Source organism: Carcharodon carcharias, chromosome 9 (assembly GCF_017639515.1).
Source record: "Carcharodon carcharias isolate sCarCar2 chromosome 9, sCarCar2.pri, whole genome shotgun sequence".
Lineage (NCBI taxonomy): Eukaryota > Metazoa > Chordata > Chondrichthyes > Lamniformes > Lamnidae > Carcharodon > Carcharodon carcharias.
Genome location: NC_054475.1, coordinates 90,785,694 through 90,806,272, shown reverse-complemented (window position 1 = coordinate 90,806,272; position 20,579 = coordinate 90,785,694). Strand labels below are relative to the sequence as shown.

General features: G+C 44.3%; 1 protein-coding gene and 1 long non-coding RNA gene across 2 annotated transcripts in view; one reads left to right on the top strand and one right to left on the bottom strand.

The window, feature by feature from the left end:
• Window positions 1-433: 433 nt before the first annotated feature.
• Window positions 434-17,593, bottom strand: LOC121282200. Its single transcript, XR_005944011.1, has 4 exons — window positions 17,476-17,593; window positions 2,663-3,365; window positions 2,025-2,172; window positions 434-1,936 (listed from the first exon to the last, which is right to left on the bottom strand). It is a non-coding gene; the product is annotated as an uncharacterized LOC121282200 (long non-coding RNA).
• A 148-nt stretch (window positions 17,594-17,741) lies between these two features.
• The window catches only part of LOC121282139 (ribose-phosphate pyrophosphokinase 1), a 40,955-nt gene continuing 38,117 nt past the window's right edge, over window positions 17,742-20,579 (top strand). Inside the window, exon 1 of the mRNA XM_041195644.1 lies at window positions 17,742-18,023. Coding sequence (XP_041051578.1) covers window positions 17,902-18,023 — 122 coding nt within the window. The 5' untranslated portion in view covers window positions 17,742-17,901. The remainder of the gene's footprint in view (window positions 18,024-20,579) is intronic.

Sequence of the window (20,579 nt, the reverse complement as noted above, 5' to 3'; positions counted from 1 at the left end):
GCTTATATACAATATACTCAGTAGCAACTACATGTGCTTTCAACTCCAACTCTATCTCTAAATTGACTGCTGAGGTACCCCGTGCTACTCTCCTATTGGTTACTACAGATCATATGATCTTCCTTAACATATTATTCTTAAAGGTACATTGCACACTAAATAAAACCATAATTACTACATTCCTCCCCCTTTAATTCGGCTATACAAGTACATATTTTTCAAGACAACTTAATATTTACACTGGGTAAGGAATTTACAAGTTCAGTCTTTCAGTTGGTTTCCTGGTGTGTGTAGAATGTTGCAGGTCCACAACTTCAGATTCTTTGTCAGGAACCTCCTTTTCCAGAATTGCCTGAACATCAGGTGCTTTGGTGAGCACTTGCAGTTCTGTAACCTCAACTCTTAGAGGAACATCAGACATGTCAGTCCTGGGTTGAGTATCCTCAATAGAAAATGCAGACCTGGTCATGGTCACAGGTGGAACCAAATCTTGGTGATTTGTCTCTCTCTTCCTTAAATGGTCCACATGTTTACGGACGATCCAGCCTTCCACCTGCACGTGGTAAGATTGAGGTCCAGTCGCCGCACTTACTTCACCAGGTAACCACTTTGGTCTTTCCCTTAAATTCTCCACTTATAGCGGTTCTCCCACGGTAAATTTCCTCTTGCAACTATGCAGTCGTATCTAATTTTCTGGCTTCCCTGACTCCTTTTCACCTTCCCCTCTAAATTGGGCATTATTAAGCTCAATCTCATCCTGAGATGGTGTTTCAATAATAACTCTGCAGGTGTGGCACTTGTTGTGTGAGAGGTAGTCCTGTAATGAAAAAAGAAAGCTTGCTTGTATGGTTTCCAAGGAATTGCCAGTTACCTTTTTCATGCCTGCCTTCAACATTTGAGCCGCCCTTTTGGGCAGAAGGGCGGTATGCTGCAGTTTTCACATGAATGATACTGTTGAGGCTGATAAACCATTGAAACTCAGCACTTGCCGTCTCGTTATCAGAAATAACCACTTCTGGTAATCCATGAATGGCAAAATTCTGATGTAGTTTCTCAATTGTAATGACCGAAGTTGGTGACTTCACCTAATATATATCCAAGCATCTTGAATTGGTATCAGCAATGAGCAGAAACATTGTTCCCAGGGAAGGTCCAATGTGGTCAATGTGTAACCACACCCAGGGTCTACCCAGCTACTCCCATAGGAATGGTGGAGCTGTCACTGGCAACTTTTGCAGTTACTGACATTGCACACAGTGCTTTACCAAACTCTATTTCACCATCCATCCCAGGCCACCATAGATAGCTGCGTGCTATGGTCTTCATTCGGAAATTCTTGGATGGACACTGTGTGGTTCAATTAAAAGTGGCTCCCCTCCCTTTGGAGGGACTATAACTCATGCTCCCCACGATAAGATGCCATCCTGGCTGGTTATTTCATGTCTTCTGCTGAAGCATGGTTTCATTTCGTCAGATATGGGCTCCTGTGACCAACCATGTAGCACTTGTTCTCGTGCCTGAGATAGGACTGAGTCCCAACTTGTCCAGTCTCTGATCTGTCGAGCATCACTGCCTAATGTTCGCCCGCCTCTTGCTGACTCTGCACCATCATTTAGAAGGCTGATTCCAGAGGCCTGTCATCGGACTAGGACCTCACAGATTCCTCTTCCCCAGCACTCCTCCAAGTGCCAGTGAGCTAGGCTGACCCTGTCTCCTTCTGCGGTGACCACCAGAGTGTGAGATCCTTCCTTTACTGGAGCTAATATCCAACAAGGTGTGTGTCTCTGGGCTGATATAGGGTGCTGGTTTCTGTTGTGATGCCTCTACAGTTGCACATGGCTATTGTGTTATGTCCTCAGTCCTCTCGGGCTTGGGCTTGTGCTGAAGCTGGACAGGGCTTCTTCTGGCTCGGGCCTTACCCTCTTCCTGGTGGCACCTGAATGTGAGAAAGAAGAGAGCGAATGATAGCATGAGCTGCCTCCAAAGTGGCCCTGAGGTTTCTATTCCTTTGCATGGATCCTTACTGCTTGGAGGCTCAAATCCAGTCTCCCCATCTCCAATGACCCGCTCCACACCTGCCAGCTAGGCTGCCCTCTCCTTGAACTCAGCCGCTTCCTTCAGGTGTGGCTGACCAAGTCCCACCTTCTCCCTCTCTCGCTGGCTTAACTTGTCCTGCTCAAAGATAACAGAGAAGATAGAATTGAGTGGAATTGTAATTAGCATCCATTTGTAACACACCAATTTCACATTTCTTCCTCAAGCTTCCAATCTTAGAGATGACCCACTGCATTGTGTGGCGTGGCATTGATGCACTGCAGGTTGTTCAGAAGGGTTCTGACCCACCACCCTCCAGCACAGTGAGCCCATCCACATACAAGGATAAGGCTCAGAGAGGCATCTCCTCTACGGAGTTTGCTGGTGCCTTCTGCACCTGAGCCCCTTCCTCCCCTTGCATCCCCCTCCCCATTACCCCAGCCCCACTTCCAGGCAGCATTGTGAGCTCTCTGTGTGGAAGGATGAAGGAGTCACAGTGGTCACTCCAGCTACAGAGTGAATGGACTGCAGTGGGGTTATGAGGCATCACCTTATGATGTTGCCATTGAGGCCCATGTCCCTGACATTCATGCCTTGTGGTAACCGTGAGTAGCTGAGGCTTACCTACCGTGGCTGTGCAGATGAGGTCATTCATTCTCTTCCAGCATTGGACGGCTGACCTGCGTTGGACACCCTGGGCCCGGACAGTGGTCGCAACCTGCTCCTGTGCAGAATTGATCTCCTTGCTTGGCCTCTTTCTCCCATCAGCTGGGTGCAGGATGAACCTCCTGGCCTCCACCAGTCGAGGATGCCCAGAGAAGAGTCACTGAACTTAGGTGCAGCTTGTCCCTTGCCATCTCTATGGGTCTTGTTAATAACTTGATGTCCAGGCACCTTTTAAATGTGGCACCCAGATATGATGGCAGGGTGCATGCCATCCAGCCTGCACCACCGCGCAATATGTCAGGAAACCCCTGACTGCATAATTAGTGAGGCTGGGGTCACATGTTACTGTGGGAATTTCTGTTGGCCTCCTTGATGGGAAACACTCCTCGTACCCGCCCCTGCCATGGGACTTTGTCCTGGAAGGGAGAATCCAACCCTACATCTCCAAATTTGCAATTTAACAAAAGAAAACTTCAGAAAAACAGTTAACTACAAATAGGTGTGAAGAACCATCATCTATCATGTTAAGAGACTCAAACCTATCAACGGGGTTGGGAACTCCAATTCCCAATGATCCTCAGGACTCCTGCACATGCCAGAAGCGGGCCGCACACGCACAGATCAGCAACTTCATGCTCTTCAGGGCCAGAACAGGCCCTCTGTGCCTGTGCATAGAGAAAAAAGAATGACGTGAAAACCCAGGTTAGGTGACCAGGTGCGGGGGTGGGGTTCATAGCAAACAAATGTCACGGAGAGATGGATCAGAAAGCAGGACAGGGAACAGGTCCCAGGAAATATCCTAGAGGTAAGGGACAAGGGAGGGAGACAGGGAGAGGTCCTAAAAAGTGTCCCAGACACAGGCACAAGAGACAGGGGACAGGAACAGTTGAGTTAAGAAAAGAAGAAACAGTATCCAATTAAAGAAAGAGCTGCAGGAAGCAGACCTTAAGTGAAGTGGGCTTGGCAGAAGCCCTGATAGTCGAAGTGGGCTCAAGAGAAGCCCTGAAGATCCGAGAAGGCAGCTGAAGGTTAGTGAATCCATGCTGCGAGTGTTGGGGCAAAGGTATCCCTTTGGAACAGTGGTGTTCTGTTTGGTGTGGTCGAAGAGCTGAAATTGTGCTTGTAAGCTGATGCTTGAGTGTACTCAGAAATCCAGGGGAACGTAATCTCGGAAGGCAATTGAAACCCTGTAAGGTGGGCCATTGTTGAATCCGCCCGAGTTGGAGCAATGTTTAGAGAGAATTTCAAGGCGAGATCTTCAAATCTGGAGATTGGAAAGTCTCGTGAGAAAGACAAAGTTTCAGTGAGCTTGGCTGACTGACAGGGTTACTGATATCAGGGTGGGTTATTGAGAAATCTGTTTTGGTCGCATGTGTAAAGAGAATATCATTATTTTTCTAATATTACTGTGGGATACTGAAGTAGGCTTGTGGGGGCTGTGTGTCTATGTTTGTGTGCCTAATTTAATTAAACTGAAGACAGTTAGGCTGCAAGGTTTAAATCATCAAAGGAAAAAGGACTAAAAGCAGGCGTTGGAGATGGGCGAGCTAAGATGAGATCCCAGTAGATACAGTATGAATGGGAATTTGCATTAGGAGATAGGTGAGGAGCGAATTGTTAGTTGTTTGAATTTCAAAAGAAGCACAGCAAGAAGTTTTACAACTGGCAAAACCGTAAATAAATAAGGCAAAGTTATTAAGTTTATTTTTCCCAAAAGTGCTAGCCATAATGACAACATGAAAGATTTTTATATTCTGGGAAAGGTTACTTCCAAAGCAAGTTTAGAACAATGGATTTAAAGAATCAGAAGGGAGAAAATATATTTAAGGAAAGATTGAAAGCTGTATGAGGTGAGTGGTCATGTGAAATCTTGAAAGGTGGCCTGTGTGAAGACAGACCTATGAAAATGCAGCCCCTAGCTACCCCAGAGAAGTGTTTGCTTGTTCCAGGAAGCAAGGTGTTGTTAAAAGCCTTGAATTTCCATTGTCGAGAGGGAGAAAGAAGCTGTGAAATACCTCCTTTATAGCAACAGTGCATGCATTGCGGTAATATTACTGGATGTTTTATAGATTAAGAATCTATTTGGGCTGTTGCCTGGAAAAGGTGGCTATTTTGGGAGTCCTGCTAAATAGAAATTGCATAGGAAATGTTGTAAGACTAAATGTAACTGTGTAACAGGTTTTCAGTTCTCTCCCGATCCTATTTATGACAGTTCTGTGCAGCTTTCCCCAGTGATTGGATTTTCCACAAGCTCTGTAGTTTAGTCCATAAGTGGGACATTTCCTTCTCTCTGTGAGATCATGTGGTCATGCACAGTTCTTGCACATCTTTCTCTCTGTCTGGTATGTATTCTTTTGTTGCTGTTTCGCTACATCAAATCCTGCTGCCTTTCCTCTAACTTAACTGAAGGCTAGCCATTTGAGTGGTCAGCACCTTCATCTATCTACTCATGGCTTCATGCATTCTGACAGTATCTATGGCCTGTGATATTGTGAGCTTGTCCTTTCCAATTAAATCTTTTTGTACTTCAGGATGTGCAGAACTCCAGAGCTGATCTGCCAGCCTTTCATCTGTTTCCTTGAATTTACATTGCTGTCTGCATTTCTCAGTCTTGTTAAGAAATTGTCGACAGACCAACTGGTTCCTGCCTCAGGCGTTGAAATTCATATCAGTGGATCTAATGGTTTGACTTTGGCTGGAGATATATGCTGAATTTCTCAAAATTTCTGTCTGGATTTTTACTGTCATCCTCACTGATCTCCCAGCTACTAAACAAATCCAAACCTTTCTCTCCTCCCCACAAAGGGATATAGCTGACCCTTTCCTCTTCACTAGTACCTTCTAGAGAGCTACTGAATTTCAATATCTGCACTTTTGTTTAAACTTCTCAAATTCCTCCATGACATTATTGGCCACCCAATTCATCACAGACTGGAGCTGTGCGTTCATTGTTGTGGCAGTGACCACATTGTTTTTGGAGGATTCACTTCGTTTTTCCCTCACTCTCTGAACATATTTAGGGTTGATTTTTCTCAAATCTAATTCAGCATGTTTTGTTTATAATGCTTATGTTTTACTCACAGCCACCTGCTGCCACCATGTTTATGTCTTGTAGTTTCCAGCAGTTTGAAATAATCACACTTTTAGACACAAATGCTGGAGCTTTCTGAGAATGTGATTCACAGATTTCATCATATCCTGCAGGCTGATACATTGTTGCTTAGCTTCTGACTATGTATATGTATACAGGTGCATAACAATATAGTTCCAAACTCTTTTAGAATAATACAACAATATAACAGCCTCCAAGATCTTTTACTGTCTGGATTGGCAACTTCTAGATTTATACACTTTTGGTGCCTTAGCACACTTTACTCAGGTGTTTCTTATTTATTTTGGGAACCATCCTTGCCTCTTTCTGCTAGATGGAGCAAGACTTGGAGGAAAAGAAGGAGCAGCAGCAACCACAGCACCATACATGTTTCTCAACATATGTCAGGTGACATGGGGCCTGTGCAAAAAGGTCATAACTAGTACACTGGGTCTAAAGGCCAAAACTCACCTTGCTGGACCTAACTGAGAAGTAGTGCCAGCGAAGGCTGCGTTTCTTCAGAAAGGGTCACAAGCCTCCTTCAACAGGACCTTCTGCTTGCTGGATATGGATGAGTGTCATGCTCATGGCCTTCAAAATCACCAGAGCCCTGAAATGTTATGTCACTGGTTCTTTTAAATTTACAGCAGACATCAGCAGTATTAAGTAGCACTATTTTCCAGGGTTGAGCAGTACACCACATTCCCAACTGGCTTTAGCAGTCACCAGGAGGGAGCTTGTTGATGCGTTCCCTCAGGCACAGGGTGTGAATGGCTATACATGCATGGACATTAAAGTGCCAGAAACACAGCCAGCAACATTCGTAAATAGAGAATACTGCAGTATGAATTTAGAACTAGTGGTCATTAACAAGAACAATGTCATTCAGGTCTGTGCAAGGTAGCCAGGGAGCTGCCTCAATTCACTTATACTCAAATACTCTACCATCTCCCATGTTTCGACCTAAGAGAAGCATGACAGCATGGCTACTGTGGAAAGAGATATGGTTGTAAACACAGGCCCCATGTCACCTGACATACGTTGAGAAACATGTATGGTGCTGTGGTTGCTGCTGCTCTGTAAAACCTCACCATGCTCAAGTATCACAGATAAAATTTAACCGAGGGCTCAACCAGGATCATTAAAGCAGAACTTCAAGTGTCTGGACTTCTGAAAGGCTGCCTGCAATATGTCCTTGATAAGATGTCACACATTGTCATTGTCTGCTGTGTACTGCACAACATTGCCATGCAGATGTGCCATTTTGCAAGAGTCCTGTCGCACTTTACACAACATGAACCTACATTTATATAGCACCTTTAACACAGTAAAACATGAAAATAATTTGACACCGAGCCACATAAGGAGATAGTAGGACAGATGACACTCAAAGAGGTAGGTTGTAAGGGAGGAGAACAAGGTAGAGAAGTTTAGAGGTGAAATTCTAGAACCAGGGCCTAGGCAGCTGAAAGTATGGCTGCCTAAGCTGAAGTAATTAAAGTTGGGAGTGCTCAAGACACCAGAATTAGAAGGAGCACAGATATCTTGGAGGGCTGTAGAGCTCGAGAAGATTATAGATATAGGGAGCGATGAGGCCATGGAGGAATTTAAAAACAAGTATGAGGATTTTAAAATGGAGTTGTTTCTGAGCTGGACAGCCAATGTAATGAGCAAGGGATTGATGGGTACATGGGATTTGGTGCAAACTAGAATACGCATTTTTAGAAGATGAAAGCTGCCAGGCTATCCTTGACAGCGTTAGACTATTCACTTCTAGAGGCAAGAAAGGCATCGATGAGGATTTCCACATGGGTGACCTGAGACAGGCACAGAGATAGGTAATGTAACATTTGGTGTTAAATATGTTTAGTGAGAGTTCTTGTAAGAATATAGCATAGGCCCATATCTGAGCTCATTCTTGAGATAAAAGCAAAATAACTTGCATAGTGTGCCTTTTCTGATCTCAGGACATCCCAAAGTGGTTTACTGCCAATTAAGTACTTTTCAAATTATCCTCATGGCTTCTCGGAGGTAGATATGGGCAGCTCCTAAGTCAGGTTAAGTAGCAGTACTCTGCTGTTGGGTAGACCAGGGCAGTGTGTAGTGTGTTGGCTCTGCTGTCCAAGGTGGTACCTGCCAGTTTCTGTATGAGATCTGGAGGTGTTGCCAGCATACAGTCAAGATATATTTTGGCAGGGAATCGTGGGTCAGTGGTAGACCACAGAACTGGACATGAAGTTCTTTCCTGGCCTTCGAGTTGTTTGGGTGGAAGGCTGAAACAACAGTCTTGGCAGTGTTTGATTGAAGTCTCTATTTTCTGAAGCAGACTTCCAGGGAATGGATATCTTCAGTGAGTGTCTTCTTAATGTCCTGAAGTCCTGTGGCCTGGAAAGCCAAGGCCAAGCCTTTAGCATATTTGAAGAGCTGTGCTTTGCGGGAAGGAAGTCACTGGAATATATGTTGAAGAGAGGACTGCTCCCTAGAGGATCCTAGTGTTGGTTATATGTGGGCGGATGATTTGATCTACAAGGTGCACACAGAATTGTCTTTTGCTGATCATGGAGTTGATTAGTTGTAGGGTTTTCACAGTAGATGATTTTGGAGAGTTTCAGCAGCATGCCTGTGCACCACACTAAGTCACAGGCACAGGATAAGTCAACAAAAGGTGATTTGTGTCTTCAGGCCTTTCTGGAAACCGGCCTCAATGTGTGAGGTCAGTGTCAGGCCCTGCTCGGAGCAGTTGCGGCCTGTGCAAAAATCTATCTGTTGAGGGGGACATTGCTGCTTCCAGGGCGAGACTCAGTCTGTTCAGCAGGAGGCATCTCTGGACCTTATATATTACTGAGAGAAGGGCAATGGGGCAGTAGCTGTGTGGGTCATTGAGTGGCTTCACTGACATGACAATGGTCACTCTCTAGGATTGGAGCCAGTTGTTAGGAATGGTGCCTGTGCAGTGGATGTGGGTAAACAGCTTTGCTAGCACCTTTATCTCTGTAATTCCATGTTTTCCAGGAACTTGGATAAATCTTATCGATTCCTGCTACTTTGTCTGACTTGGTTGGCATTAAGGTGATGCCCAGTTACTCTTGTGTGTAAAGGTGTGAGAATCTGCTCCGGGGAAGTCTTGAGAGACTGCTGTTTTTACGGTCTGCCCATTTTACCTGCTGGCCAGTATCTTTGAGTTTATTAGGAGTTGTGAAGAAATGGCATTAGTGTTGATTCTGGACATTGAGTCAGCACAGCTCAAGTGGCTTCATGTGCCTCCTGATGTCTGCAGGGAAAACATCCTCCTCAAAGAACACCATTGGCTGACAGCTGCCATAACAGACGGCACTCTGTTATGACCAGGATGGAAAGAGTGTGCAATCTATCTAGCCCCACTACTCCATACGTTGCACTATTAGTGTAACTGTTTAATTCACTTACTAAAATGGCCAATTATTTACTTTCACTACTGTTAGACCCAGGATAAAAGAGACTTTAATTAGGCTTCAAAACGAAAACAGAATTACCTGGAAAAACTCAGCAGGTCTGGCAGCATCAGCGGAGAAGAAAAGAGTTGACTTTTCGAGTCCTCATGACCCTTCAACAGAACTGATTTTTCTTTACAAGGAGGCGGGTAATATAAGCTGGTTTAAGGTTGGGGGGGGGGGGGTGTTAGGATAGGAGCAGATCATCAAAAGATGTCACAGACAAAAGAACACAGAGTTGTTGAAGTTGGTGATATTATCTAAACTAATGTGCTAATTAAGAATGGATGGTAGGGCGCTCAAGGTATAGCTCTAGTGGGGGTGGGGGAGCATAAAAGATTTAAAAATAATGGAAATAGGTGGGAAAAGAAAAATCTATATAAATTACTAGAAAAGAAGAAAAAATAACAAAAGTAAGGGGGAAGAAACAGAAAGGGGGTGGGGATGGAGGAGGGAGCTGAAGACCTAAAGTTGTTGAATTCAATATTCAGTCCGGAAAGCTGTAAAGTGCCTAGTCGGAAGATGAGGTGCTGTTCCTCCAGTTTGCGTTCACCTTCACTGGAACATTGCAGCAGGCCAAGGACGGACATGTGGGCATGAGAGCAGGGTGGAGTATTGAAATGGCAAACGACAGGGAGGTCTGGGTCATTATTGTGGACAGACCGCAGGTGTTCTGCAAAGCGGTCGCCCAGTTTACGTTTGGTCTCTCCAATGTAGAGGAGACCGCATTGGGAGCAACGAATACAGTAGACTAAGTTGGGGGAAATGCAAGTGAAATGCTGCTTCACTTGAAAAGAATGTTTGGGCCCTTGGACGGTGAGGAGAGAGGAAGTGAAGGGGTAGGTGTTACATCTTTTGTATGGGCATGGGGAGGTGCCATAGGTGGGGGTTGAGGAGTAGGGGGTGATGGAGGAGTGGACCAGGGTGTCCCGGAGGGAACGATCCCTACAGAATGCCGAGAGGGGGGGTGAAGGGAAGATGTGTTTGGTGGTGGCATCATGCTGGAGTTGGTGGAAATGATCCTTTGAATGCGGAGGCTGGTGGGGTGATAAGTGAGGACAAGGGGGACCCTATCGTGTTTCTGGGAGGGAGGAGAAGGCGTGAGGGCGGATGCGCGGGAGATGGGCCAGACACGGTTGAGGGCCCTGTCAACAACCATGGGTGGAAAACCTCGGTTAAGGAAGAAGGAGGACATGTCAGAGGAACCGGTTTTGAAGGTGGCATCATTGGAACAGATGCGACGGAGGCAAAGGAACTGAGAGAATGGGATGGAGTCCTTACAGGAAGTGGGGTGTGAGGAGCTGTAGTCAAGGTAGCTGTGGGAGTCGGTGGGTTTGTAATGGATATTGGTGGACAGTCTATCACCAGAGATTGAGACAGAGAGGTCAAAGAAGGGAAGTGAAGTGTCAGAGATGGACCACCTGAAAATGATGGAGGAGTGGAGATTGGAAGCAAAATTGATATATTTTTCCAAGTCCCGACGAGAGCATGAAGCAGCACCGAAGTAATCATCGATGTACCAGAGAAAGAGTTGTGGAAGGAGGCCGGAGTAGGACTGGAACAAGGAGTGTTCCACATACCCCATAAAGAAACAGGCATAGCTGGGGCCCATGCGGGTACCCATAGCCACACCTTTTATTTGGAGGAAGTGAGAGGAGTTGAAGGAGAAATTCAGTGTGAGAACAAGTTCAGCCAGACGGAGGAGAGTAGTGGTGGATGGGGATTGTTCGGGCCTCTGTTCGAGGAAGAAACTAAGGGCCCTCAGACCATCCTGATGGGGGATGGAGGTGTAGAGGGATTGGATGTCCATGGTGGAGAGGAAGCAGTTGGGGCCAGGGAACTGGAAATTGTTGAAGTGACGTAAAGTGTCAGAGGAATCACGGATGTAGGTGGGAAGGGACTGGACAAGGGGAGAGAGAAGGGAGTCAAGATAACGAGAAATGAGTTCCGTGGGGCAGGAGCAAGCTGACACGATCGGTCTACCAGGACAGTTCTGTTTGTGGATTTTGGGGAGGAGGTAGAAGCGGGCCGTCCGAGGTTGGGCGACTATCAGGTTGGAAGCTGTGGGAGGAAGATCCCCAGAGATGAGGTCAGTGACAGTCCTGGAAACAATGGCTTGATGTTCAGTGGTGGGGTCATGGTCCAGGGAGAGGTAGGAGGAAGTGTCTGCGAGTTGACGCTCAGCCTCCGCGAGGTAGAGGTCAGTGCGCCAGACAACAACAGCACCACCCTTGTCAGTGGGTTTGATGACAATGTCAGGGTTGGACCTTGGAGAACGGAGTGCAGTAAGTTCAGAGAGAGAGATTAGAATGGGTGAGAGGAGCAGAGAAATTGAGACGACTAATGTCGCGCCGACAGTTCTCAATGAAAAGATCAAGAGAAGGTAAGAATCCAGAGGGAGGGGTCCAGGTGGAAGGAGAATATTGGAGGTGGGTAAAAGGATCTGTTGAACAGGGAGAGGACTCCTGCCCAAAGAAGTGAGCCTGGAGACGAAGACAGCAGAAGAAGAGTTCAGCATCGTGCCGAGCCCGAAATTCATTGAGATGAGGGCGTAAGGGTATGAAACTAAGTCCTTTGCTAAGCACTGAACGTTCAGCGTCGCAGAGGGGGGTATAGTGAATACACGGCTGGGGCTGGGATTGGAAGACGGGGTGGGGACGGAGGGACAGGCAGGGGTGGAGGGTCCTAGATGGGCGCTGGTGTCAATGAGTTGCTGGAGCTTGCGCTCCTTAGCACTTGAGCGAAAGAGAAAAAGTTTCTTGTTGAGGCATCGGATGAGACGAAGAATAAAATGAAACTGGGGGCGTGCGCAGCTTTGAAAAAGGGTACGGCGGTGCTGCTGGAGATAAATTTTTATATTTTTAACTAGGCTTCTTTCAATAAACTCAGGATGATTGATTTATTATAGAACAAAACTTGTTTTCTTAAAACAAGTTGCAAGAACTGGTTAACACACAATTTGTAATCTGGAAGTGAACTACCTATCACATGCCCTCACAAACAAAGAGGAAACAAATAGGGTTTCTGCAGAGATGGGCGGTTGAAGAAAAAAGCTTTATTAAAAGGATAAAATTCGCAGGGTTTTTACACTATCAATATGGTGCTCCCTCATGTGAGGACAGATCACTAGTCCCAGAAGATGTTTGGAAGTTCTCATCAACGGAGCTTTAGCGTGCAGGAAAACAGAGTTGGATCGATCCTTCTTTTATCAGCCTCTTGAGTTTCAAAATACAGACAAGTTCCATTGAGATCAGGATTCCTAGCTGGACACTGATAACCACACTGTATTTCAAGCAAAGTAAGGAGAGAGCAAGCTGAGCAGCTTTTCCCCTTCTCAGTTCATTCCCAACTGAATGTAAAGCATAACTTAGCTCTGCCAGGCAATTTCCAGTAAATCACTAGGGTCTTTGCCTTTAAAGCAGTTTTTTCAATCAATTAAAGTAATTGCAGTTCAAATAAGAAAATAGCTCCCCTCCTCAAGGGCTGGTTAATTAGCTGAAGTCATGTGATTTCTTAGAAAAGGCATGCTTGCTCACAGCCCAAGGTGAACTTATGGCCTTTTTAAAAAAAAATCCAAATCAGCTGCCAAGTGTTCAAATAATTCAATGTCCTTCAAAATTTTAGAAGAAAATATAGTTTTTGAAGATATGGTTTTAAAGCCCTTAAGAAATGAGACGCCATTCCCAAATATGTTTCATTACAAAGTGTACAGGCAAAGATATATTCAATGTATAAAACAAAATTCAAACAAACACTCACTCAGTCATTCACTCCATATAAAGAATCTCTACAATTTTCGCTGATTTTTCTTGATTTCTAGATAAGTCTACAAAAAATTACATTCTTGAAAATGCATCAATTATATTATCCTTCCCAGTAATATGAACAATCTTTAAGTTATAAGGTTGCATTAGCAAGCTCCATCAGAACAGTCTGACATTCTGAGTGTTAAATCTTCCCGCAAAGGCCATGGGATTATGGCCAGTATATACTAGTGTTTCTTTACAGCCATGACGGACATATACTTCAAAATGTTTAAGAGCCAGTAACAATCCCGGAGTTTCCTTTTCTATCACAGAGAATCTCTTTTGATGTTGATTTCTTTTATTACACAAGTACCCCACTGGCTTCTCTATGCCTGATTCATCTTCTTGCAATAAGGCTGCTCCCACTCCCAAGTCACTAGCTTTGATTGTAACCTTGAAGAGTTTAGCAAAATTAGGGGTGGCTAACATTGGTTCATTAGGTAGGATCACCTTCAGCTTCTCAAAATCTGTCTGGCACTCTCCTGACCATAGCCACTTTGCCTTTTTTGCAATAAATCTGTTAGTGGAGCAGTTATAGTACTGAAGTTTGCACATACGATAGAAGCCACACATCCCTAAAAATCCCATGATTTCTCATTTAGTTTTAGTGACAGGGAATTCTGTCAAAGCCCATACTTTCACTGTTCTTAGCAACACTTGTCCTTGCTCTACCATGTGCCTTAGCTAAGTTGCTTGCACTTTTACAAACTCAGCTTTGGTAAGGTTTATTAATAGATCTGCCAACTCTAATTGTTTAAATAGGGCTTCCAATTGTTTTAAATTATCTTTCCAAGTGTTGCTGTAAATCAATATATCATCCAGGTAAACTGCTCAGTTAGGAACATGAGTTACAACTTGATTCATTAATTTTTGGAAAGTGGCTGAAGAATTTTTATCCCGAATGGCATTACTCTGCATTGGTATGGCCCATTCAACATTGCAAAAGCCGATATCTCCTTAGCTCGTATTGCCAGTATTCCTCCAATAAATCTACATTACTAAGGAACATGGCACTGCCAACCCTGCTTTCTGTCAGGCAGACCGCTGGGTGGGCCTTAATTAACCTGCCCACGCAAAATGGCAGAGGGCCCTGTTTTGGTGGTGGGGGTTGGCTGTCCACCCGCTGCCAAGGCCCACACGCCCACCAAGGGCAAAATTCTGCCCATAGAAAATAGGAGCAGGAGTAGGCCATTCGGCCCTTCAAACCTGCTCCTCCATTCATTATGATCATGGCTGATCATCCAAAACATTGTATGTTTTCAAGACGAAGTGCCATATCTAACTCCGTCTTGAAAACATACAATGTTTTGGCCTCAAATACTTTCTGTGGTAGCGAATTCCACAGGCTCACCATTCTGTGGGTGAAGAAATTTCTCCTCATCTCAGTCCTAAATGGTCTATCCCGTATCCCTCAGACTGTGACCCCTGGTCCTGGACTCCCCCACCATTGGGAACATCTTTCCTGCATCTACCCTCTCTAATCCTGTTAGAATTTTATAAGTTTCTATGAGATCCCCCCTCATTCTTCTGAACTCCAGTGAATATAATCTTAACCGACTCAATCTCTCCTCATATGTCAGTCCCACCATCCCTGGAATCAGTCCTGTAAGACTTTTGTAAGTTTCTATGAGATCCCCTTAAATTCCAGCAAATATTATCCTAACCAACTCAATCTCTCCTCATATGTCAGTCCCACCATCCCTGGAATCAGTCTGGTAAACCTTCACCGCACTCCCTCTATAACAGGAACATCCTTCCTCAGAAAGGGAGACCAAAACTGCACACAATATCCCAGGTGTGGTCTCACCAAGGCCCTGTATAATTGCAGCAAGATATCCCTGCTCTTGTACTCAAATCCTCTCGCTATGAAGGCCAACATACCATTTGCCTTCTTTACCGTCTGCTGCACCTGCATGCTTACCTTCAGCAACTAGTATACGAGGACATTCAAGTCTTGTTGCACATTCCCCTCTCTCAATCAAAGCCATTCAGATAATAATGCTTTCCTGTTTTTGCTACCAAAGTGGATAACCTCACTTTTATCCACATTATACTACATCTGGCATGCATTTGTCCACTCACTCAGCTTGTCCAAATCACACTGAAGCATCTCTGCATCTTCCTCACAGCTCATCCTCCCACCCAGCTTTGTGTCATCTGCAAATTTGGAAATATTACATTTAGTTCTCTCATCTAAATCATTAATATATATTGTGAATAGCTGGGGTCCCAGGACCGAACCCTGCAGTACCCCACTAGTCACTGCCTGCCATTCAGAAAAAGACCCGTTTATTCCTACTCTTTGTTTCCTGTCTGCCAACCAGTTTTCTATCCATCTCAATACACTACCCCAATCCCATGCGCTTTAATTTTACATGATAATCTCTTATGTGGGATTTTGTCGAAAGCCTTCTGAAAGTCCAAATAAACCACATCCACTGGCTCCCCCTCATCAACTCTTACTAGTTACATTCTCGAAAAATTCCAGTAGATTTGTCAAGCATTATTTCCCTTTCGTAAATCCATGCTGACTTTGTCCGATACTGCCACTGTTTTCCAAGTGCTCAGCTATTAAATCTTTTATAATGGACTCTAGAATTTTCCCCACTACCGCTGTCAGGCTGACTGATCTTTAACTCCCTGTTTTCTCTCTACCTCCCTTTTTAAATAGTGGGGTTACATTAGTTACCCTCCAATCTGTAGGACCTGTTCCAGAGTCTACAGAATCTCAGAAGATGACTACCAACTCATCCATTATTTCTAGGGCCACTTCCTTAAGTACTCTGGGATGTAGATTATCAGGCCATGGGGATTTATCAGCCTTCAATCCCATCAATTTCTCCAACATCATTTCCCTACAAATACTGATTTCTTTCAATTCCTCCCTCTCACTAAACCCTGTGCTCCCCAACATTTCTGGTATGTTATTTATGTCCTCCTTTGTGAAGACAGAACCTAAGTATGTATTTTAGTTGGTCAGCCATTTATTTGTTCCCCATTATAAATTCCCGTTTCTGACTGTAAGGGACCTATGTTTGTCTTCACCAATTTTTTTCTCTTCATATACACACAGAAACTTTTACAGTCAGTTTTTATGTTCCCCGCAAGCTTACTCTCGTACTCTATTTTCCCCTTCTTAATCAATCCCTTGGTCCTCCTTTGCTGAATTCTAACGTGCTCCCAATCCTCAGGTTTTTGTTTTTTCTGTCCAATTTGTATGCCTCTTCCTTGGATCTAATACTATCTCAAATTTCCCTTGTAAGCCATGGTTTGGCCACCTTTCCTATTTTACTTTTGCTCCGGACAGGAATAAACACTAAGATAAAAGCCAAAAAACTGCGGATGCTGGAAATCCAAAACAAAAACAAAAATACCTGGAAAAACTCAGCAGGTCTGACAGCATCTGCGGAGAGGGATACAGTTAACTTTTCAAGTCCATATGACTCTTCACCAGAACTAAGGAAAAATAGAAAAGAAGTGAAATATAAACTGGTTTAAGGCTGGGGGGGGAGGTGGTGACAGGGGACAGGTAGAGCTGAATAGAGGGCCATTGATAGGTGGATATTGCCAAAAGATGTCATAGACAAAAGGACAAAGATGGTGGTGATATTAGCTAAGAAATGTGCCAATGGTGACATTAAAGGTAGAAAGCAGGACCAATCAGAAACACAGTTCCATGTGATTGACAGTGCCCAGAACCAATCATCACCATGATAATGGGGCAGTCCAGCAGTGATGAAGGAATCACGCGCGTGCTCCCTAATCGCTCTCCAAAGATGGTGGCGTTGGGTCTGCTTTAATAGCCTGAGAGCCACTAATTTGCAGTTGTAATCTTTCCAGAAGCTACAGATAGCCCTAGTGGGGGCGGGGTGGGGGGAAGGGATCAAAATAGGCTAAAAGGTAGAGATAAAACAATGGATGAAAATGCATTTAAAAATAATGGAAATAGGTGGGAAAAGAAAAATATATATAAATTATTGGAAAAAGGGGGATCGGAAAGGGGGTGGGGATGGAGAAGAGAGTTCATGATCTGAAGTTGTTGAACTCAATATTCAGTCCGGAAGGCTGTAAAGTGCCTAGTCGGAAGATGAGGTGCTGTTCCTCCAGTTTGCGTTGAGCTTCACTGAAACATTGCAGCAGGCCAAGGACAAACATGTGGGCATAAGGACAGGGTGGTGTGTTGAAATGGCAAGTGCCAGGGAGGTCTGGGTCATGCTTGCGAAGGTGTTCTGCAAAGTGGTCACCCAGTCTGCGTTTGGTTTCTCCAATGTAGAGAAACCGCATTGGGAGCAGCGAATGCAGTCGACAATATAAGGAATAAACAATTGTTGCATTTCACCCAGGCACTCTTTGAGCGCTTAAAGGTTATAATTATAATGTACAATTTCATGTCAAACGTGGTACATACAGCCCACAGCGTTTATCATAGAACCAACTCCCAACGATTCACAGCTCTTCCTAGCCTGAAGAAATATAATCACCAGCTTGATCATTGCCCGACTAACAACTAACGCTGCTTCGAACTGGCTGAGTAAAACCTCACTGACTAACAGCGGAACAAGAACCTTTCCCGCGTACAGCCAGTTCCACTGACCAATCAGAAACACAGTTCCATGTGATTGACAGTGCCCAGAACCAATCATCAGCATGATAATAGGGCCGTCCCCCAGTGATGAAGGAATCACGCGCGCTGCCTGATCGCTCTCCAAAGATGGTGGCGTTGGGTCTGCTTTAAAAGCCTGAGAGCCGCTAATTTGCAGTTGTAATCTTTCCAGAAAAAATTGAGCCGTTTTAATTTATTATAATTTATATTTTTATAAGGAAAAACGGAAGCATGCCTAATATCAAGATTTTCAGCGGCAGTTCTCATCAGGATTTATCACAGAAGATCGCCGATCGCCTGGGGCTCGAGCTCGGCAAAGTGGTCACTAAGAAATTTAGTAATCAGGAGACTTGGTGAGTGTATAACGAGGGGAAGAGGCCGCAGTTGGGTATAGAGAATTGTGACCTAAATGAGCCGTGGCTCCTCTCGGTGCTGCCTTCCATACAGGCAGGGAGTTGGGTTGTTATTGAAGTTGCTCTTAAGAAGTCATACGCGACTCGAAACGTTAACTCTGTTTTTCTCTCCACGGATGCTGTTAGACCTGCTGAGTTTTTCCAGCATTTTGTGTGTGTTATTGAAGTTCACTTAACTGCGGCCTTACGGTGCAGGTGCGTGTGTGTGTGCGCGCGCGCTGCTGGGCGCAAGGGGCGCTGGGATTTGTAGTTCTTCCCGTTGCCTCACTTTCTGCTGTCGACCGGGCCATTTGCCATTGAAAAACTACAATGCCCAGCCGGCCATGCCCTGGCGGCAACGGAGCACGTTGCCACTGTCTTGGGAGTTTGAGAAAAGGCTAGAAGCATGAAGGGGCCTGCTTCAACAACTTTACTTTTAGAATTGTTCCCTTAGATAATCGTAATTTTCACTTCCTAGGGACACTTGGAGAAGACTTTTCTAAGCTTTCCCTGTCTCTCAGCAGATTTATCGTCTCGCAAATAATTTTACTGTTTCAAATAGCAACGCTGCAACCTTAGCAACACTGGCTGATGAGTTGTTGCAATGCCCAGAAAGTTTGCAGCATGATGCTTGACTGGTTTGAATTCAACTTGTTGGCATAATTCAAATATGTTGGAGTGGAATTGTCAGCCTGACTCCCGTCTCCAAGTTTGAAGGTTGTGATTTCAAGCTCCATTCCAGAAACTACAAGACAAAATCACTGACACTTTTTGACAGTGATCATTGTATTATAAGGTTTAGGCTTGTTATGAAAAAGGACATGGACCAATTCAGAGAAATAATAATTAATTGGAGGAGAACTAACTTCAATGGGGTAAGAATGGTCCTAGCCCAGATAGATTGAAATCTAAGATTAGCAGGCAAATCTGTAATTGAACAACTTTAAAGAAGAGAGAGCTCATGTACAGTTAAGGTATATTCCCACAAGGGTGGGGGGATGGCGGTGGATAGGACAAACAAATTCAGAGCACCCTGGATGATGAAGGAGAGAGTAAGATGAAGCATCATGTGCCAGAGGATTGTGCATGTTTGAAAAAGGATGTAAAGATAAGTCCAGCAACTACATACCAGGCAGTTTAACCTTGCCGGTGAACAAAGTGTTTTTAACTCAGCTTCTCAGGGTTTTTGAGGTAACAGAGAGGGATGTTGAGGATAATGCTGTTGATGTGGTGTATAGGGACTTGCAAAGGGCATTTAATAAAGTATGAGTATTTTGGAAATGGATCACAGATCAACCATGACCTTGCTGAATGGTGGAACAGGTTTGAGGGGCTTTATGACCTATTCATGTTTCTATGTTCTTGTGTCAATTAACAGTAATCATGCAGCCCAGAGGATTTTTGTCAGATCTAATTCTCTGTTGCTGATTGAGATTGACCAAATACTTAAACATAGTGTAATATATCCTGAAGCTAGCCTTTAAAAAAGGAAAGAACCTTCTGGTGTTAGCACATAAATGTTGCTTGTATACAGAGATGTTTTTAGCACCCTTCCAGACTGTAACAGCGGGTGGGGGATAATGTGCAGGAAGAAGGGAAGGAATTTGTTACTGTGAAAAAATGATTTGAAGAGAAAGATTGTTATAGGTTTTTGAAAGCAAAGAGGAAGGTGCCAAGAAATATTAAGGGCACAATGAGTTGAAGGAGTGGGTGCTGTGGAGTGAGGAAGGTGTAGATTGATGGTAAAGGGTGTTCATAGGGTTGGAAGAGGCAGGGAAGGATAAACAAGGTCATGGAGGAATTTGAAAGTGGAGGCAAAAATCAATTTCTTTATATAATAGTACTTAGGAAACGATCTGTGAAATCATAGTTTGAAGTTTAGATTTTGGTCAGTGAACATCTAATTTTGAACTATTTGTGGTTGTTACTAAAACTTTCTACATTAAAAGCACTGAATATGTTGCTTAAGTCGTTTGGCAAGATGTCTGTGGGAAGCCCCTCCATCAGGAAAGTTTGAAATTTACTGTAGAATACTGAAGGACTTCATTGACATACACTTCGCTTATGAAAATGCTGGTAAGTTTTGAATGGTTTATGTAGCAAAAATCTCTGTTTCTGGAATTAAGTTCTTGTCATTCGTAGATGCCTGTGCTCAGACAGGAATCCTATCACCAGAAAACAAAAATAATCCTCCTGGATAATGCATGCTTTTACATTAAAGCAGTGCATCTGTTTAAGTCCCAGTCTTTTTTTAATGACTATCCGCCTCAACTTTTAGCTTTGCCTTCCTCTTTCTTTGCCTAACCTGCTAATCATTTTGTTTTTTAGCTTTTCCTAAATTGCGCACTTAGCTCTTTAGCCTCAGTCCCAGCTAAATGCTTTCTTTTTCCGCTTCCCCAAAAAACCTCCCGGGCTCAGAGCCCACAATTTGGTTTCTTGTTCTGTTACAGCCACAACCTCAAAGGCCTGTTGATTCTTCACCCACCTGGGGCTCCTATCTGTTTCTACATCCCCACG